The following is a 20045-nucleotide window of genomic DNA, read 5'->3' on the forward strand; positions in this document are numbered from 1 at the left end:
CTCGGGGACTGGCGAGCACTGGATCAGGACAAGAGATGTATTCCCGAGACGTGCCCATGCTCAGATGAGGGTTGTGAGATGCCTGGGGAGGTGCTCTAAGAGGTCAGACACGAGGTGAGGTTTCACAGCACAGAGGTTTGGGGGCAGAGGCAGAGCAGCAGCCCTCCTGCCCTGTCCTCAGGGTGCTGCCCTGTGTCACACCAGCAGTTCCTTTCTGGGCTTCCAGCTGCTCTGGGTGTCAGATCCGAGCCCCACCAGATTTTGAGGATGCTGAAACTTGTTCGGATTTCTGCTGTGTGGAAGCCCAACCACATCGCAGTATCTGGGGTCGGCCACCCCACGCTTGTCCCTCTGCTCCTAGGGGTGACTCTCTGCACGTGCACCGTGGCGTCGGTCGGTGCTCGCAGAGCCCAGGCTCGGGAGGATGGCAGATTTACTGCACCGGCACGGAGCATCTGGGCGGCACATGTGCAGGGGAGCTGATCCATGCCGGAAGCCTCTGGACCGCTCTGCCTGCGTGGTGCTGCACATGTGCGCATCGTGCGCTCCAGGAAATCCCAGGCAGACGTGTGCCAGCACTGGTCGGACTGCAGGGCTGTACGGAGCTTCACTGGCCTCAAAATCCATGGCTCGAGCAGTACAGGTGCTAGAGGAATAAAGGGATTACTAACATCTGTATTCCTGAGCTGCAGATAATCAAGTACCTGTGCATCACTTGGTCTCCACCTGCCCCAGGCTTTCATCTCCAGCCCCAGCAGTACAGCTTGTTGGCTGTTGAGCTGATCCCGGTTCCCTTTGGAGGGTAGAGGCCAACACCCAAGTTATCTGGGATGCCCCAGGCACAACTCCATCATTAAGGCAGGGCCCAAAGCTTTAGCAGGACATTTTGATCTTCTTTCTGTGAAAATCTCAATATAAAGGCAGAAAAAAGAAACAAGAAAGAAAGAAAAAAAAATCAGAAATAAAAATTTGAGCTAGATATGCATCCTTTATGTTAAGATTTGAAAATGACTAGAAATATTCATTTTGTTTCACTCTTATGGAGACAGGAGAGGAAAACTGAGCAATCCAGGACCTTTTCTTCGAAGTCTTTGGTCTGCAGAATGCTGCTTGTGTCCTAGAACAAAATTTTCCCAGGAGCTTATTAACAAGAAGTCAATTATTTTCCCTGGGAGATGGGGCAGGCAGAAGCAATGCTTCTGCTCCAGGGGTGCTGGCTGTTGTTGGGGGGTTGCTTTGCTTTCAGTCCCTGCACAAAGTCCGGTGTGGTGGGTGTGCAAGGGGTGAGTTTTGCAGAAGAGCAGCCTCAGGGGCACCTCCATGGAGATGGGTGCTCCTATTCCCCTTAAGCCAGACACCCTGTGCATGCAGCACAGAATTCATGCTTTGTGCTCAATCCCTGTGCAGCCGGGGGGGAGATGTCCCCAGTGCCACCACTCCAACCAGGCCCTGGGAGAGACATGAAGCAGCGCTGAGGAGCAACCCTGGGAATTGACAGCCCCCGCCCTGCTGGGCAGCGGGAGCAGCAGCACATCAGTGCTATTACAGCGTGTTATTGTTTTTCCATTTCTAATTGTGTCTCTTCCCTCCTGTCCACAGGGATTTATTACCTCTGCCTCTGCCAGTGTCCTCTTATGCTTCACAGGGTCCAGCTGCCCTTTTGTCCCAGCCTGTAATTGACCATCGTCATTAATTTAAAGTCGGAATGATTGTTTCCGAGCTATATTTAGGCTGAAGTTGCTGCTCTTGTTTCAGACCTGATTAGAGGCTCGTGTGCTGCAAAGCTTGCTGCTGTTCCCTGCCTCGCCAGCTGCTCTGATCAGAGGTCTCCCCTCTCCCCACAAACCTTCCCCTTTCCCTCCCACCCTCGTTGCAGTCCTGGGGGGGCTGTAGGACTCGCAGCTCCTTTCCCTGGAGCAGCTCCTGGATCTCCGTGCACCAAAGAGCATCATCAGGTTCTCTTGGCCAAACTGATGGCTGAATCCCCTGTTCTCTAAAAAATGGAGCCCAGGAAAGAGCACCAGAACAAGGCCAGCATGTAGCAGTGCTTGTCCAGCCTTTCCTCCCATCCTCCAATGCTCAGGGGCTTCCCGAGCTGGGGGTGGCACCTTTGCATCTAATAGCTTTGCTGGATTTTAATCCCACTAATTTTCCCTGTCCCGGCTTGAGTCCAGGAAGTGGTCCCTCACCTTAAATACATGTTGGGTGAAGAAGTGTCTCTTTCTAAGGTGGGCAGTTAAAGCTTTTTCTCTAATCAGTGTTGAAAGCTGTTGCTTTCATAGAACTAACTACATACCCAAGACCTTGTCCCTAACTGCTGCTGTCTTCAGAGAGATCCCCACCTGCCCCAAAACAGTGCTGTGCTCACTACAAACATTTGAATTAAATATGATTTATTCTTTCAGTTAAAGGATGCACAGATCTCATCGGAAAGGATCTGACCACACCATGAGCATGGTGACCATCTCTGGGATCCTGTGGTGTAGGATGGGCATCAGCTGTTTTCGCATTGCCCCCGTGCTTATGGACGCCTGTAACAACACTGGGCTTATTTCCTTTCTTCCTCTGTTTCCCACAGGTTCATGAAAGTGGCTGGCAGCACGGTGGATGCTGTTACCTGGCAACAGTAGGTATTCACCATTCCTCCTGCTTTCCTGCACTAACCGCAGCGATCTGACCACGTCCAGGGCAGAACTAATGGGCTGGCTGGGTGGGGAAGGGGGCAGATAATGGGAGCCACCTCTGCTGTGCTTGCACTGCCTTTAAATAGGAAACGGAGGCACTGCCCCTCCTTCTGGGGCCTCTGGAGTGAACAGAGTGGGGGATGTGTCCACCTCTACCACTGTGCATGAGGCAGAGGCCAAAACCACCTGCCCGCAGGAAACCAAGCCCTGCTGCAGAGCGCTGCATCCACAGCTTGGGGTGCTGGACGGGGTGGGGAGGAGAGGGAGGGGAAAGACGCATGTGGTGGATCCAGGGGACTGCCTGGGAGCCCTTTTCCTTCCTCCCCATGACCACTGGCCCAAAGCTAAGCTGGGGGCACTCTCCTTTGGAAGCAGAGGACAGGGTGAGACCCTTTGTTTCCTAAAAAATTGTATTTGCTCTGGTACTTTGGGCACAGGAGCTGGGGTCTCAGTTCCCGGGTGGGTCCTCAGCAGCCAGCACTCTGGGGGTACTCAGGGGGTTGCTGGAGCAGAGCAGCATGGCAATTCAGGGCTCCCTGGCCAGGGTGCAAAGGCATCTGCTCCACTCCTGCAGATCCCACTTGCTCTCACAAACCCATCTGGAGACCTGCAGAAAAGAGCTCGGAGGCTTTTAAGACACAAGGATACCTTGTGAGCACACCCGGGGTCTCTGTGCCATTGCGTGAGCCTGGGAGCCTCCTGCAAAAGCAACGTCTGTGTCTGAGAGTGGTTTATGGCCGTGGAGCCGGCTGGCACCCGGCAGGTGCCGTTCCTCGGGGAGCTGGGGCTGCGGCGCTGTGCCGTGCGGCTTCCCTGCAGCAGCAGCAGCTCGGTGCGAGCGGGGCAGCGGGGTAGCAGAGCGCTTGGAGCAGGATTTGTGTTACTTACAGGCTCACGCTGTGCAATGATGATCTATGTCTCAGCTGGGAGTTTGCTTTTCATGATTACACGATGTGCTGATCGCATTTACTTAGTCCAGGAATTCGCTTGCTGAAACGGGGCTTGATGGCTGGGCCAAGCCCTTGGATGAGCTGCAGGAACAAACGTCCAGCCTTCGCGCAGGGGAACTGCAGCCCGGCGTGCAGGGAACTGCCCGCACGACGCCTTGCAAACCCTTCCTGGCAGGAGCAGGGCAAGGTGCAGCAGGCAGGGCGGATGGCACAGCCCCTGCAGGCAGGCAGAGCAGCCAGGACATGGCATGCTTAAAGCTTCCACCCAAGCACGGGAGCTGCTTCTCCCCCGGCCCGGGTTTCCAGCTCGGGAGGGTTGCACCCGTATGCTTTTGTGAGGACTGGCAATGGCCACGGCTCCAATCTGGGCTTCTGTACTGTTTATGAGTAAATGTCAAAACAGTGTCTCATCCCTCTGCTCCAAACAGCAAAACAAAACAAAACAAGGTCCTTTGTATCCAAGAAGAAAATTATTAGCAGGAAACTGAACTGCTGTCTAACTGCAAGCACGAGCCTTTCTGTTCCAAACCCTAGCGTCCTCCCGGGATATTGGTAATAAATTTGTCAAATCTGTTATTCCTTTGAAAAGGTTGTGCTCCATCCAGAGAGGGAATTGAGTGGGGAATATGTTGCAGGGATCCCTATCATCTGTGCGAAAACACACGACTGTTCCCTCTTCTTGAAATACATCTGACAGAGAAGTGACACTGGGTGTAAATAAGCAGACTTGCCAGCCTTTCTTAGTATGGTTTCACTTACATATGTAACTCAGCATGTGTGCCTCCCTCTTCAGAAGTAATGTGTTGCTGGAGAGGGATGTGTGAATGGCTTAGAAATGCTCAGGGAATTTCCACTAGCAGAGGGTGTGGCAGGTGGGACTGACAGTGGCTCGGAGAGTTTTGGCGTTTCTCGTGCAATTTAGTTTATGTTTGGTTAGGAGTAAATGCTCGGTTTATTGCAGACCCCCTCTGCCTCTGGAAGCACGTTTCCACCGCTCAGAAACCTTCCCAAAGCTGTATCTCCTCTTGGCTCTGCTCCAGAGCTCAGTGTTCCTGCACACGTTCAAGATTCATTGCCTCCTTAACCTGCAGCCGTGCCTTGGGTCCATTCCTGTGCGTGGCTGCGCGGCTGGTTTTCCATCTCAAGTGCTGTGCAGGGCTCCAAGTTCAGCTAATTTAATGGGCAAATTCCCTTTGTGCAGCACTCAAATCCCCATTAATTGTGGGGAAGGTAAATGCTCACGTCTTCAAAGCCAGTGGACAGCTGTCCCTTTAGATCTTTGGAGAATACCATGCTATCTTCCAGGATGGAAAGTCACCCACGTTGTATGGCAAAGCAGGGGTGCCAAGCACACAGACATGCGTGGGATGCTACTTAAAATGCTTTAATTGGGTTGGGTTTGGATGACATCCCTTCTGGCCTTGATACATGGAATATTCAGGCAGAGATGCTCCTGAGGCGGCAGCGGTGGCAGGACCCGTGCCCCTCTTTGGGGAGATGCTCAGGGACGGGGCCACCCGTGTCAGCAGAGGTGTCCCGGTCTGGTGGCAGCCGGGTGTGATGCTGACAGCCGGGTTGGCCCCGCTCGTGTCCCTGGCAGGCCCTAATTCCGAGCAGACTCTCCCCGTAGCGGCAGGCAACAAAGTAGATCCGGAAATTCCTGAGCTTTGGGAAGTGGGCTTTAATGTAATTAGCTGCAACAGAAGAAGAGGTCAGATAATAGGGGCAAAGGTTTCTCTTTAAAATGAAAAGGGAGGTAAATGAAACCAGCTGCCCAGGAGCCAGTGCACTGCCTTCATTAAGTATGGTTCGGTGCTTGTGGTGCCAGCAGAAAGCTGTGGATCCTTCCAGAAAAGCATTGCAGGGGTGGCAGGAGGCGCAGGGGTGGCAGGGCAGGGGCGTGCTGCCAGCCCCTCTCCAGCACTGGGGCACCTCCAGCTCAGCCGTGCCCCATTGTGCTCCCTGCAGTGCTTTTTGGTGGGCTGCTGCCTTTTCTTTGCTCCCAGGCTGTGGCTGCAGCCAGGTTTTAGGGCCAGGCACGGGGTGCTGGCACAGGCCATGGCTCACCCCATGGCTGGGTCCTGCCCACGATGCTGTGTCTGCCTCCGGGGCGATACAGTGGGGCCTCCCCCAGCACACTGTGCTGAGCCCCTCCTGGGTTCCTGTGGTATATCTGAAGGGGGTTTTCCAGCAGTGGGGTACCCCTTGCTCTGCAATGGGCTCGGCTCTGTACAGCACACCGATCCCTGGGACACCCAAGGAGGCTGCACGTGGCCCTTCCTCAGAGATATGTCTCATCCAGACTTTATTTGTTCCATCCCTCTTTTCCTTAGCTGGCCCTTGTATTCCTGCAGATAGGTAGATAGCCTGTCTGCAGGGATGGAGCATCGAACTGGGGACACACTGAGCCAGCCCTGAGTGCAGTCGTACTACCTAGTGCTCCCTGTACCAGGAGAAACCATGTGCTCTGTGCCCGTGCATCCTTCAGGGCCAGCACCGGTGCCATGTCATACCCAGAACCCATCCATCAGCCTGGGCTGGAGCTGTTCTGCTTCTCCCTGAGCCTCCACAGACCCCGTGCTGCTCTGGGGGGGGACCTGACCATGCATCTCCTTTGGCCTCAGACCTCAGCAGGGGGGCTGCAGCCCTGGCGCTGCCTCTGCCCCTGCCTGTGCATGGTGCTGTTTCTGCTGCTGCTGCCCGGGGACGTGCTCGGCAGCGCCGGGGCTCTGCAGCTGCTGCTGGCGGTTTCGAAGGTTGGAGCGTCGTGGCTGTTTGGGGTTTTTTGTTTTGTTTTGTTGTAAGTCAAGTGCACTGAGTCATTGTGAATATCAGAAAAGCTGCAGCCTGTGCTCTTGGGAATCATCCACGCCTAACGCTCGCTTCTTCTGCTTTGAGGATCTGTCGCTTGTTTGCGTTCTGTGCAGATTTCTGTGCTGCCCTAGCTGACAGCTGAGGTTCTCTAAAGGAAATGCACTAACGTGCCACTAAGCCTACAGCTGCAGATGACCCCCCTGTCATCAGTGTACTTCCCTGGTACCAAAGCAGCACAGACACCCACACCTCTCCTCTCACAGAGTTTGTGCAACTGGTGCCACTTTTCCTCCTAACCAGTTTGGAGGTGTTGAAAGGACTTGTTGTTGTCCCAAAACTTGCAAGGCAGATCTGCAAGAGGTCTCTGGCGATCTCAGAGAAATCCTGGGACTGTCTCCAAGCTCCATGTAAAAACCCAAAGCCACGGTGCTGCCCTCCTTGCTGCCCCGAGGGGCGAGCTGTTAGCAAGGTTTCCTGGGATCAAAGCAGGTTGATTTCTGCTTTTCATCCCCGCACCAACCCCAATTTCTCTGGCTGGTTAATGCAGGTGTGAAATAACTGTGAGTAACTCTGCCCCAGGTCTTAAAGGTTAAAGCTGAGATCTTGTCTCCTGCTGGCAGCAGAGCTGTAGGTGAGAGCACACCTTGCTGGAGGAGGATCCAACCAGAGGGTGCCAGCTTGCCTTTGGTTTCTGAGGGTCTCTTCTGGGCTCTGAGATTGCGTTGGTTTTACAAGCTGAGCCCACGGGCTGAGGTCTCACAAACTCCATCCTCTCCCACTTCACACAACCTCCCTTTTACAGCCCTGCAGCCAGTTTTCAGCCCAGGTGATGCGTGTTTTTTTTTGTCCACAGCAGTCCAAAAAATCGTTTCTGTTCAGTTCTTAAGTGCTGTAGTAAAATCCAAACATCTGCCATCCCCAGAGTCCACTGCTTTGTAATTTTGTCTTAAAAAGTGATCTCTGTAAGCCCCCTGGCTGCCTGCTGCTCAGACCCGCTGTCCTCTCGGCAGTCAGCAGCTCGGTGAGCGATGGCAAGCGCTTCCCAAGCCCCCCACCCGGAGATAATCTCTGCCCTTGCAGTCAGCACAGATGTGCCAAAATTTTCTTCCCTATTTCCCCCTGATACAAAACTCTGGGGTGAAGCCGGGGTCTGGCTGGCACGATCCTGACTTTCACTGCGGGACACAGCTGGAACCACGCACCTGGGAGAGGATTTGCAGAGCAGACCTTTGGTGTTTAGGGCATCTGCAAGCTGAGCTGTAATTCGTTCCTGCTCTGGGCTGGCCAGTGCTGGCTGCTCTCTCCCTGCAGCCCTGCACAGCTCCAAGCTTACCCTGTTACCTATCACTGGGTTGGAGCAGTGAGAAGCAAGAATCCTCTCTGAGCTTTCGTGCATGTTGCACGTGTGCCGTGTGCTCAGGCTGAGGCTGATTTAGGCTGCAGCATCCTTTGGGGGGGCTCCTGCCCTCACCTTCCTGCACCCGCGTAGAGAGGGGTTTGCTGACAGCGTCTCTGCAAGGAGACATTGCTGCTGCCTCTCGTCTCTGCTAGTCCTGATCCTAGAGAGACAGCAACGTTCAGCACCAGGCTGTCCAGTGTTCACAAGGGTCTCACTGTGGGTGAGATGCTTGTCACATGGGAATCACCCTGTGAAGGAGCAGGCACCTCCTGAAAGGGGAATCTGCCTTTCTTCAGACCCCAGGACACTGAGGGCAGCATGCAGTACGTACCCACCTGTCTGCAGCAGCGTCACCCACAAGATGTGTTACCAAAAAGCCCAGCTGCACTCTTCTGTGTTTATCTCCAAGCTCTGAGCCCTGAGGAAACCTCTTTGCCATTTTTCCAGCTCCAGTGCCAAGGGCGGTAGGGCAGCCCATGGCAAACCCCCCTACCGCTCCCCAGCGTGCCCTGAAAACACCCATGGGGGCAGGTACAGGTGCTGTAAGGTTTTTGCTCCATCACCTCCTTGCTGAGGTGCTGTGCAAGGGGTGAAGGACCCACATAACTCAGATTAACACTAGCCCCCCCCAGCCACTGTTATCCCCCTGCTCCTGCGTCACCCGGCACGGCTCCGACGTGCGCCGGGGCTCGCTGCTGCACACTGCGGATCTGGGGGGAGGAAGTTCACAGAGCTGCTCTTGCAAAAACCATTTATCAGCCAAAGGGCTGTCGCTGGGGTATGTCAGTGCACACTGCAGCAGGTGTCCTGGTGTCACCAGCAGCCCCTGGGACAGCTGCAAGGGGTGCCACTGCTCCTTGTGTGGCAACAGAGGTGCCAGCCCTGGACATTCATCCAGGAGCCTCCAAACAAGGGACGTTTGCACCCCAGGGCAGCCTGCTTCACCTTATATCCCGGAGCCAGGAGCCAGCACTGAGGCATTTCAAAGCCTTCCTCCCACACTTGGAGACAGCTGATTCAGATTATGATTGGCAGCACTAGAGCCGTGTTTTATGTAAGCAAGCACATGGAGAGCAGGAACCAGCCCGCTGGATAGGAAGTGCTCTGTGCCATTTCCAGGCCAGCAGGGATCCCTGCAGGAGCAGGACTTCCCTGCAGCATCTGCAGGGGGGATGCAGGGCAGGACGCTGCCTTTCTGCAGAGGGGCACACGGCTGTGGGCTGTGCTGGGATGGAGAATGAGGAAAGTACTGGGAGCAGGGTTTGCACTGGTGCCCTGGATCCCAACCCTGTGGACCCCAACGTCACCAGTCCTTGCTCAGAAACACTGGCAGGGCTTAGCCAGGAGGGTGCTGGTGCTCAGAGCAGAAGGGAGCGCAGTCTGATGGTCTCCAGGAGCAATGTCTCCATCTCCTCCCAGGGTGCCCTGATCTTCCTTTTTCCAGTGAGTCTCAGAGAGTGTTTTGCTGTTAGGGATCCTTCTCCTTGGTGTCTATGTAGTGATCGCCTAAGGGGCCCTTCATTTAAGCCATTAGATGTGTATCTCCCTTTTGACATCCCGTAAAAGCAATCTTCCTGGTAACAAGGAGGCTGCCCCCCTTGTGCACGTGCCTTTGGAAGCAGGGGGGAGGGTGCTGGTCCTTCAGCAGCCCTGGGTGCTGTCAGTGCTCTTCTGGGTGTAGCTGCTGCTGGAGGAGCAGGGGACAGAGCACCAATCCTGCAGAGGGGAGCCCAGGAGCTCCTAGGTGCATCCTAGGTGTGCTATCACAGGCATTGTGTCTGAGTCCCCTTCTGTGGGCTCTCAGTGCAGAAGGTGCTGCAAAACCATTGGTGTTTTGCTCCTGTCCCTTTGCATTCTGCTCCCAGCATCACTCTTTCACCAGCAATAGATAAGCAAAACTTGCCGTGGTTTCTGCAGCATGTAATACTCTGTATGCAGGGTGCAGCCGCCTCACACCACTCCAGAAACCAAAAGTATCTGCTAGACACAGCCACAGACAAAGGGTACAGGCAGGGTCTCTCCTTGAGGGAAAAAGGCTTTTTGGCGCAGGACAGGAGAGTGTGGGCTGGGGCAGAGCTCCTGCCAGTGGTCTGACTCTCGCCTTCTTTTTTTCCTTCCAGTTACTACATCGATGGTCGGGTGGCCAAAGTGACCGACTTCCTGAAAACGCGCCTGCTAGACACGCTGTCCGACCAGATCAGGAAAATCCAGAAAGTGCGTGAGTGCAAAGGGTCTGCACGGCGAGAGGCCACGTGCTCACGGTGCTGCAGCTCAGCACCCCAGCCTGGCACCGCTCGGGGCCCCATGGGGCTGGCGCAGCACCCAGGTGCTCGTGGGGAAGGACGGGGGCAGCCAACAGGAGTGCCCAGGGATGGGAGGGGAGATGGGGCAGCACCACTGCTGGCCCTGAGCAGGATGTGTAGGGCGTCAGGAGGGAAGGTGTGCCAGGATGAGGGCTGGACATGTGGGCAGGCGCTGCTGTGCAAAGCCTTTCTAAAGCAGTCCACTCTCTGGAGTCTTCCACCCAAAAAGGGAGCAGCATATAGAGTGAGTATCCTCCAAACCATGCTCCCCAGGAAGAGGAGAGGACCAGGAGGAACCAAATCAGCCAGATGATGACCACAGCCTTGCCTGCAGGGCAGTGGCTCAGGAGAGGACTCGTCCTGATCCCTGCTCTCTGCCCGTGCATAAAGCACTGCTTGCGACGCTGTGACTGCTGCAATTCCAGGGCGATGTTCGCTAGCAGAGAATCACGGTCACTATGAACAACTGTTTTTTTCCCCCAATGATCGTGTTTTGACTGTGTTATAAAACCCAGCTGTTGCTGTGTCGCAGCCCGCAGCCCTGGCTAGCGCAGCGCGCAGCGAGCCTTCCCGTCCCCGCCGGCCAGGGATGGCTCCGGCTGCAGCCCCTGTGCATGGGACGGGGGCTTCGAGGGGTCCCTGCTTTGTCTGCTGTAGGCACCAGGGCTGTGGCCTCGCCAGCACAGCTGCCAGTCCGGTAGCTAATGAGGAACACGTATTAACTGGGGAGGTGATTAAGGACTAGGGGACATGTCCGTCCGCTTGTCTTGTCTAGGTTTTCATCCCATACCAGTCACCACGCTGCTGTAATTCCTGCAGGGAGAGACCATAGGATGAGTAAACAACTCGAAGAGGCCCCGGGAAAGGGGATGTGATGGTCGGCACAGCAAAACTGGGGGAGAGGAGCTGCTTGCCGAGTCCTCCAGCACAAGCTGGGAATCAGCGCGGCATGCGGGAGATCCCCCCACAAGCACGGGATGGGCATGGGGGCGAGCACGGGGCATCACCCCACCCTGCTCCCGCATGGAACCAGTGGCACGTGTCCCATATTGGCTATGGGGCCACCATGGAGAAGGGCAGGAGACAGCCAGGATGCATTCATGGGCAGCTGGGTGGTGACAGCCCGGCAGGATGGGGCACAAGCTCTGGGGGTCCCTGGTCCCCATCCAGCCCCCAGCCCACAGCAGCGAGGAGCTGCCCGCCATCGGGTCTGGGAGAGGGAAGGGCTCTCTCGGGAATGCCAGTGTGGCTGAGCGAAAGCACAGCGCTGGGTGCTAATAGCCTCCAGCTTGGCTTTGAGTCCGTGCATCCTGCCGGGGCTGATTAGAGCAGCTGGGCTTGTCCACTTCCCTGTTTTATTGCTTCCTCTCTGACTGGGGAAGGTGGCGGGCTTAGATAATTACAGGCAGGATGCCAACACCTCTGGGGCTTCAGTCAGGGATGTCGACTCTCGCAGGCTGTGAGTGGGAGGCAGCCCAGAGCTGGCGTATTTAACAGCTTTGAGGGATCCCAGTCCATCCAGCACATTCCAGCGCTCCTCACTAATGGGGCAGGATCCGTCAGGCTGCGCAGCGCGCTCCTCGGGCCGTGGGGCTTGCAGACATCTGGCTGCGGGAGCTCGTGGCCCGGCCTGGAGAAGCGGGGTTGTCAGAGAGGAGAGGGTTTGTCGCGTGGTGCCGCAGGTTGCTCGGGCTGGGAGAGGGCAGCTCCTGCCACCTGCGCTGTGTCGTTGTGCCCAGCATCTCGCTGGGGCTCTGAGGGGTGGCAGCGTGCCTGGACATGGACATCCCGGCTGTGCCAGGGACCCCGCAGGTGGTGAAGTGGTCCCTGCTTAGCCGTGGTGCTGCCATGCTTGGGGACAGCCACTGTAGTTCCCACCATGCCTTCAAGGGGCTCCAGCACTTGCCCATGATTCTTGAGCCCTTGGTGCTTTCGTGCTTGGCTGTGGTGCCATGTCCCATGCTGCAGAGGGTGTGGGTGCTCCCATGCTGGCAGCCACATCCCCTCCCATCACACGCTGCCAGTGTGCCAACACACAGTCCCCACCTTGGACATAGCCCTCCTGTGCTGGAGACAGCAAACCCTGCCCTCCCCAGGGCACGGGAGTGAGGTCTTGTGCTTGCCTTTGTCTCTTGCACAGGTCGTGAACACCTACACGCCGGGCAAGAAGATCTGGCTGGAAGGCATTGGTGCTACCTCGGCCGGCGGCATGAACAACCTCTCCGACTCCTACGCGGCTGGGTTCCTGTGAGTACCGCCCGCTCCCCAGCACCAGGGCGCTGCCACCTGGGTGGGTGCTGCAGCCGGGGGGTCAGCCCTGTGCCCAGAGCCCCCCTGCACGCTGCTTCGTGCCCCAGCAGCAGCCTGGGTGCTGCTCTTTTCTCTGTAGCATCCCTACGACCTGTCTGCCCCGCTGTTCTGTGGGAGAGGGGGCTGCCGGGGACCCCACGACAGTACCCCCAATGTGCCCACAGGGTGTGGGAGGGAAGGGGAGGCTGTGACCTGAGCTCCCCAAATCCGGGGCTTGCACCCCATGGCCTTGCCACCCTCGGCCAGCTCAGGAGCACCCCTGTCTTCTTCCCACTCTGCAGCCTCATGTCCTTGCATGTGTTCACTCCCTCCTTTGCTCCCTGGGCATTTGCATCTCTCCAGAGCACAGGGTGCAGGCTCTGGTCTGGAAACCATTTTCCCTGCTCCCCCCGGTTGCAGGTGGCTGAACACGCTGGGCTTGCTGGCCAGCCAGGGCATCGACGTGGTGGTGCGGCACTCCTTCCTCGACCACGGCCACAACCACCTGGTGGACCAGAACTTCAACCCCCTGCCGGTAGGTCTGCCCGGGGGCGCTTGCAAAGATGCACCCTTCTCCTTGATGGTCTTTTTTTTGGGGGGGGGAATCTGGTTTTTCTCTTCCCTGCGCAAAGAGCAATGTGTTGCCTTTGTCCCTGACCCCTCTCGCAGATGCCTGGCTTCACCACAGAGAGATCCAGGGCACAGCTGAGGATCCACCTCTGCTTGTGGCCTGTTTGAACTCGGCTCGCAAATGAATTTTTCCAGATCCGTTCCCTTCAGTGTTAATAGGAGGCATTAGTTAATGTCAAGCGCAGCATGTTGGAGGCAGATGGGGGAGCGTTGCCACTGTGCCTGGAACTTCATCCAGTGCCCAGGGCTCGGGATTGTGGCAGGGAGGATGGTGACACCGTGGTGGCACCAGTTAGGATGGGAGACAAGGAGCAGGGCACAACGGGGACGGGCTGAGAGACAGCCCCAGGCAGGTGCACGTGGCAGGATCAGTGCCAGCCCCATTGCTGGCCTGGGGACAGCAGGGTTGGAGCCTCAGCCCCCACTGCAGGGCTCTGAAACTGAGCTGAAGGGCACGCATGGCTTCACACGGGGCAGCAGCTCTCAGCAGTGCCCTGCAGCATCCCTCGATCTTCAAAAACTCCTGGGCAGCTGGGGCTTCCCATGCAGAGGGTGCTAATAAAGAAAGCATATGCAAAAGCCTTTTAAAAGCAGCAGGTTTCCTTTTCATCTGTTTTTTGTTTTTTCCTTTTTTTTTCCCCCCCTTTGGTCTAGTAAATCCCCCACCTTGTAAGCGGAGAAGCTGGCAGGGCGGCTGGGTGCTCTGCACGCCCCGGGAAGGAATTTATGGGGTTGCTGCAGGGCAGCGCCAGGGGAGGAGTTCAGGGAATAAACCCCGGGCTGGCAAAGACAATGAAGGTATTGAGAGTAGATCGTGCTGTTGTTTTAAAGGTAGTTTTCCCAATAAATTAAACATCCCTCACAGCCGCTTCCTCACTCCCCCACATGCTTCAGAGCAGATCCTCTTCCCACCTCGCAGCACCGTGATCTTGTACAAGTGCCAGTGTTGCTCCCCAGGCCCCTTCCCATGCTTCAAAAGAGCCACGAGCAGGTGCAAATTGGTGCTGGGCTTCAAAGCTGCAGACATGAAAAAAGCCCAGCGAGACCAGACCGTGACCTGCACCGAGGCGCAGCGGCTGCAATTTTCCCGTGGGAGCTATCAGCGGGATGAAAGCGGCTGGATGTACCTGTGCGGGGTCACCGGGCTCTGAAACCCAATCTGCCCGTCAGCGGCCGGGACAAAGGCTTTTCCAGCAGCAGGCTGGGTGTGAGTTAGCTGGCTGCTGAGAGAAGGGCAGTGGAGCTTCAGGATGCAGGTCACCCCGGGTGCCCATCCACCCTCTCCAATGGGCTTCTCTTGGGACTATTGGGGTACTGAACAGGAGAAACAGGCTGGCACGAAGTGCCTGGACAGGGCACGGATGAGATCAGCCTGGGGAATGTGAATGCTTCTGCTGACCTTAATGCGGCTGATCTCAAGTGCTTTAATGCCTTGTTATTTCTGAGGGAATTTGTTCAGCTATTGGAGAGCTTTTTCTTCTTGAGCGACTGGGGCAGCCAGCCGTAAAATAATCAGGGCTTGACTGCGTGGCACGTGCTTGAGAAGCCCTTCACACAGAGCCCCTGTCCCATATGTAAGGCTGTCTGCACGCACCTAAACCCATCCAAACGTGTGTGGGAGCAGAGAGTGGAGGGAGCGAGGGCAGCAGCCCACTGACATTCACCCTTCACAGGGCAGTGAGTTTGAAAAGCCTGTCTGGCATTTAGTGGCTGTATGCTCTTTTTAGGCACACTGTGCATAATGCTTCCCCCTGTCTAATATCACTCTGAAACAGTCCTGAATGATGCAAAGCATTTATTCCATTGCAAAGTCCCCCCAGGTAAGTGCAAGCTCTCTCTTTGGGTTGTTAGAGCATGTTAAACACCCTTTTAGATGCTCCTCCATGTAGCACCCCCCTCTTTTTTACCCATCCTTACTGCTGATTCCTGTTCCCTTAATGCACAGGGAGAAGTGCTGTGAGGTTATAGCTATGTGTGGAGAAGTTGGGGCATGTTTCTGGGTAGGGCCACAGCGATTCCAGCCCCACGGGAAGGCCAAAGCTGAAATCCTGACTTACATCTCCCAATAACATGGCCCCTCTCAGACCTTCTCCCAAAGACTGTAGATGGTGCGACACTTGGCTCTCCCGCCTTAGGTAGATGCTAAAGCTTCCTCTCTGTCTGTAACCTTAATACACAGCATACGGAGGCATGCGAAAGGCCCCAGGGCTGGCGGGGTGAAGCGATGGCAAAGGCTGCCTGCTCAGCTGTGGCAGCAGCAGACAGGGTAATGCTGTGGGGGAATTGATGGCGTCCTTGGGAGAGCAGCGCAGCGGTGAGCAGTGCTCTGCCTGCCGGGGCCGGGATGCTGCGGGTGATTTTTCACCTCCTCTGCTTAGCCCACAGGCACTCGATGGGAAAGTTACTGTCTGTCCTGGAAGGTGGAGGCCCCTGGAGGTCTCTGAGTTTGTACCAGTTTGTCTGGCATTGAGGTGGTAGACCCAGTGCCAGTGCTGGGAGCAGGGCTTCCAGCCGTGCTCCCTGCCTGCAGCACATACACATCCCCGCTGCGCTCGTTGGCTGAGCTGCCTTGGCTGGCGGCACTGCTCCGTGCAGCTGGAGGTCCTGGCCTCCCCCCGGCCAGAGCCTCTCCTGCCTCATGCAGCACAGGAGGGAGCCCCCAGCCAGGGCTGTGGGGGACACATCCTCTCCCCCTGCACCCAGCCTGGCCCCACTGCCCCATGACCACGTGCACCCACCCCAGGGCAAAGTGGAGACCCAGCATCTGGGTCCTGCAAATGCTCCCTCTCCCACCTCCCAGCCCCACCAGCTGGCTGTGGGGCTGTGGGACTCAGCCACACCACAGCACTGACCCGTCTGCATGCTCAGCACTGAGCCACCCCGCTGCCAGGGTCCAGGACCCTCAGCTCGGGGCCGCCCGAATGGGGCCGCGTGGCGCCGGGCGCTGCACAGGCAGAGGGGAAGGCAGCGTCCCAAGGCAGGGAGTGACGGAGGGTGGGGAGAGGGAGCTGGTCCAATGGAGCTCGCACACAGATGGAAGCTGTTCCTCAGGGCCATAAATCTGCAGCGCGGGTGTCTGGCACCCCCATCTGCCCCGCACACTGGAGCACGGGCTCTCGCGCGAGCGACGCCTGCAGACAGGGAAGGGACGGGAGATGCCTCGTGTGGGACGTGGGCTATGGCTGCGGGACCGAGGGATGAAACCCCAGGCAGATCGAGTGCGAGCGAGGGAAGGGCTCTCCCAGCACAGCTCCGGCCAGAGAGCGGTCCTCTGATGGGCAGAGGGGAAATGGTGCCCTGCAGACATCCCCAGCGAGCTCTCAAACCACGGGTGGGGGCTGCCCAGTGCAGGTCTGAGGGGCTGAGAACCTCTCTGCTGCCTCCAGCCCTGTGCCATGTGCCAAGGACTGCGGCATCCCCTGCTCATCACCGCCCTCCCTGCACTCAGTCTTCCAGGACCTCTGAGCCTGCTCTGAGGCTCCTTTTATCTGCAAACAAGGAGACAGATTTAAAGCGCTTACTCTCTGCTCGCTGTCACATTGGGTTAAGGGGCCTTTCCCTCTTCGTGCGCCATAAAAAAAAGCCTCTGAAGTGCGTATGCTTGGACTCTCAAACGCTTCAAAGCCACACTGCTGCTTGCAGCTCGGCCCCCAGGCGCTGGGGCTGTGGGACACGTGCAGCGAGGAGCCCCTCTGTGCACATGCTGTGCGCCCAGCCACCCCGTGCCACCCACCAGTGGGGACAGCAAGGCGCTCCCCAGGGCAGTGCACGCTTGCCAGCAGAGCAGAGGGAGGTAGCGTGATGGTGAAGAGCAGCAGAAGAACAGAAAACAGCAAAACAATTTGCATTTGGTTCCCAACACATCTGATCCTGCAGCTCGGCTCCCTTCCTGCTGCCTCCATGGCCTGGACCCTGTTAGGGAGAGGTGATGACAAAGAGGGGTCTGGCTGCTCCTCCAGATGCTCTGCTGGCCAGGAGGGAGCTGCCTTGCTAGGAGACGGCACACGAAGGGCAGCGTTGACCAAGGGCTGCTTCAACCATGCCCAGGCAGTCTCTCCCTTCTGTGCCATCAGTTTCCAGCAGTGATTCCCATGGCTGCCACACTCGCAGCCTGGATTTTGCCTTAACGTCAGCATGTGGCCTTTTCCTTTCCCTAACCACTAGGAGATACTCAGTCTGCAGGGGTGGACAGGAGCCAGCCTGAAAGAAGCCCCCATAAGCACACAGGGTGGGCAATGCAGCCACAGCAGCAACTCTCTTGCCCCGTGGAGATGCTCCAGCCCTGGCCAGGGCAGCTGGTGCCCACCTGCTCCCCTCTGCTCCTCAGCAGAAGGGCGCTGGGCAAGAAGCACCGTCCAAGAAGCACGCCGAGGACATGTGTAATGTTAAAAGCTGCATCGGCGCAGCCGTGCTGGAGCAGCAACCAGCCGCGTCTTGAACAGGATGCAAGGACCTCCGCAGGGAGAGAGCTCTGGATGCTGAAGATCCTTTAATCTAGTGGAAAAAGAAAGAATGAGAACCACTGGTTGGAAGCCGAAGCCAGACAAATTCAAGCTGAAAGTAAGGGTTGTTAACAGCGCGGATGTTTAGCTGCTGGAACGGGCTCCATGGGAAGTGGCGGCTTCTCCACCCCGCCAAGCCTCCCGAACCACGGTCACTGCTTCCCTGGAAGGTGCTTTTGCCAAAAACAAGCCATCAGGCTCAGCAGAGGGATGAAAGGGCGAGCTCCTCTGTCCCGTGAGGTGCGGGAAGCCAGATCCCTTATCTCCGTGAGGCTGCTTGGGCTGTAAGAATGCAGATCGTGGTGCAGGAATGGAGCAGGCTGTGGAAACCTGAGCATGCCTGAGGGACAGAGGAAGAGGTTGGATGGGTTTAGAAGAGGGAAGAAGCAAGGGGAAGAGGAGAAAAACGTGAGTGCTGACGGTGATGTGGGGCAGACTGGGCACCGTGGGGTCAGCAGTGTCCATCTCAGGTGTCCAGCTGCCTCTGCTGCTTGCAGAGGGGCTGCAGGTCTGGGACTCGAGTTTTTAGGCTATGGCAACCTCTTCTCACATGTGTGGAGTGTGCAGTTGGACACACTCAGGCCGTAAAGCTGCTTTGCTGCCTGTAGGACAGATCACAGGGATACGCTCCTGCACCCCTCGTAGCGGCCCTGGAGGCAGGAGGATCTGGTTAGCAGGTCTGTCTGAAGGGCTGGCTAATCAGCCGCATTTCCAAAAGCTTAAGCTTCTAAAAGCTCCTGCAATGAATTAAAACGTGCAAAGAGATAAAGGGGGACCCTCTGGGCTTTCTCTGTCTGGTGGAAAGCTCTCGGGCCTCCGCTGGCCCCGTGGCACTCAGAAGATGTGGCTGGCCCGAGCCCCACAAATCAGCCCACGTGAGACAACGGCCCTTCCTGCCCGTAAATCAGCCGTCCCGGCCAGGAGACCTCCTGATGTGCAGGGCGGCTTTGTTCAGGTGCTCCTCGCCTGCAGCTCCAGGGAGGGCTGTAGCAGCAGCACTGCTTAATGGGTCTGCAAAGTAATTAAAGCAAGAAAGCTCCCTCGGATCCCCGGGGACTAATATCGGACCAGATTCCTTTCTGCTATTCCTCCTCTAACGTTACAGCTGTATAAATGGCTCACAGCAGGAGCCCTCGGCAACTCCAAAACCCCAGTCCTCCCCGTGGTGGGGCTGGCTGGAGCCAAGCACTTCTCCGGACGTTGCCGTTCCATGCAGGGCTCCCTGCACCAGGCTCTGGTGGCTCACTGCAAGGTGGCAGCATTGCCAGGGCATGTGGCAGGGGAAAAAGCCGCCCTGGTGGCCACCAAGATGGGCTTCAAGACCAGCTTCTTCCCAAGTTGGTAACCATTTGAACAGGAGAGAAAAGGAGCCATAGCCGCAGGTGCCCAGCAGCCCCGATGGGATTTTAATTGGGGCTCACTCCTGTAAGCGGTCGGAGCGGCCCCAGAGCAGCTGGGGAAGTGCCCGCGCCCAGTGGTTTTGTGTTCGTCATGCTAGGTGCGTGTGCAATTCATCATCCAAATACTCAGTGTCACCAGCTCCTGGTAATTTATTGCAAGGAACATGATTTTGGCCCCTGCTGCAAGCGGGCTTGCGATGACGCGAAAAGCTGCAGCTGTCTTCAGCGCTTCCCTGCAGCAAGCTGGATAGCTCAAGCTCCTCCGGGTCTGCAGAGAAAGGCTCCTCTTCCAGCCCCTGGGTCATTTTTCTGGCCCTCCTTTGAACTCTCTTTGGTATTTCCACATCCTTCTCGAAACATAGGTTTCAGAGCAGGGTATCGCTGCTCTCCCTCTCCTCGTGCAGGTGCTGGAGGGACACATCAGTCCCCACACCGCCCTGAGCATCCCTGTCAGGGCAGTTGGAAGCTGTGGCATCGAGGGCTCTGCTAAGCCACATCTTTCAGGGGAGCATTTTACCCCACAGGCAATGGCTGCACCAAAGTAATTCCCTCTGCCTTGAAGACATCCCACGCTGTGCAGAACAGCTCACCCTGCACTGCTGCTCACTGCCTTACTGTCTTGTGGCATCTGCACGTGCTCCTCAGCTGCACCCGAATCTTCAAGGGTGGCCACCAAGTCCCCATGGAGACACTTTGAATCCCTGGCCGTGGCCTCCGTCACCCCCATAATTTGTAGGCAAAGGCAGCATCTCGCTGGTGGGAATGTGCAGAGGAGGCGAGAAACCCCACCGGGCTGCTAGGGAGAATTAAGAGCCTGAGCTAACAGGTAGCTCGGGGCGCTGAACTCATTTATTTTCAGCTCACGACCGTGGGGCTAAACACCGCGATCTGTGTTCACCTTTGGCCTCGCCATAAACCTGGGTAATTACTCATCTGTAACGACGCCTGCTAACCAGCACGGCTCCCCGGGGAGCCCTCAGTGCGCCAGGCGCTGCTTATCCTGCCAGCAGCACGCCCGAGCAGGGTGAGCAGCCTCCCGCCATGGGGGAAGGCTGGCAGGCACCAAACCTCGGT

General features: G+C 56.9%; 1 protein-coding gene across 2 annotated transcripts in view; it reads left to right on the forward strand.

The window, feature by feature from the left end:
• The window catches only part of HPSE2 (heparanase 2 (inactive)), a 97326-nt gene that overhangs the window by 74018 nt on the left and 3263 nt on the right, over nt 1-20045 (forward strand). For both annotated transcript variants that reach the window (XM_084526597.1, XM_084526598.1), the window contains 4 exons: nt 2579-2626; nt 9968-10061; nt 12291-12397; nt 12860-12974. In XM_084526597.1, the coding sequence (XP_084382723.1) occupies nt 2579-2626; nt 9968-10061; nt 12291-12397; nt 12860-12974 (364 nt within the window). The remainder of the gene's footprint in view (nt 1-2578; nt 2627-9967; nt 10062-12290; nt 12398-12859; nt 12975-20045) is intronic.

This window comes from Aythya ferina (genome assembly GCF_964211825.1).
Source record: "Aythya ferina genome assembly, chromosome: 7".
Taxonomy (NCBI): Eukaryota; Metazoa; Chordata; class Aves; order Anseriformes; family Anatidae; genus Aythya; species Aythya ferina.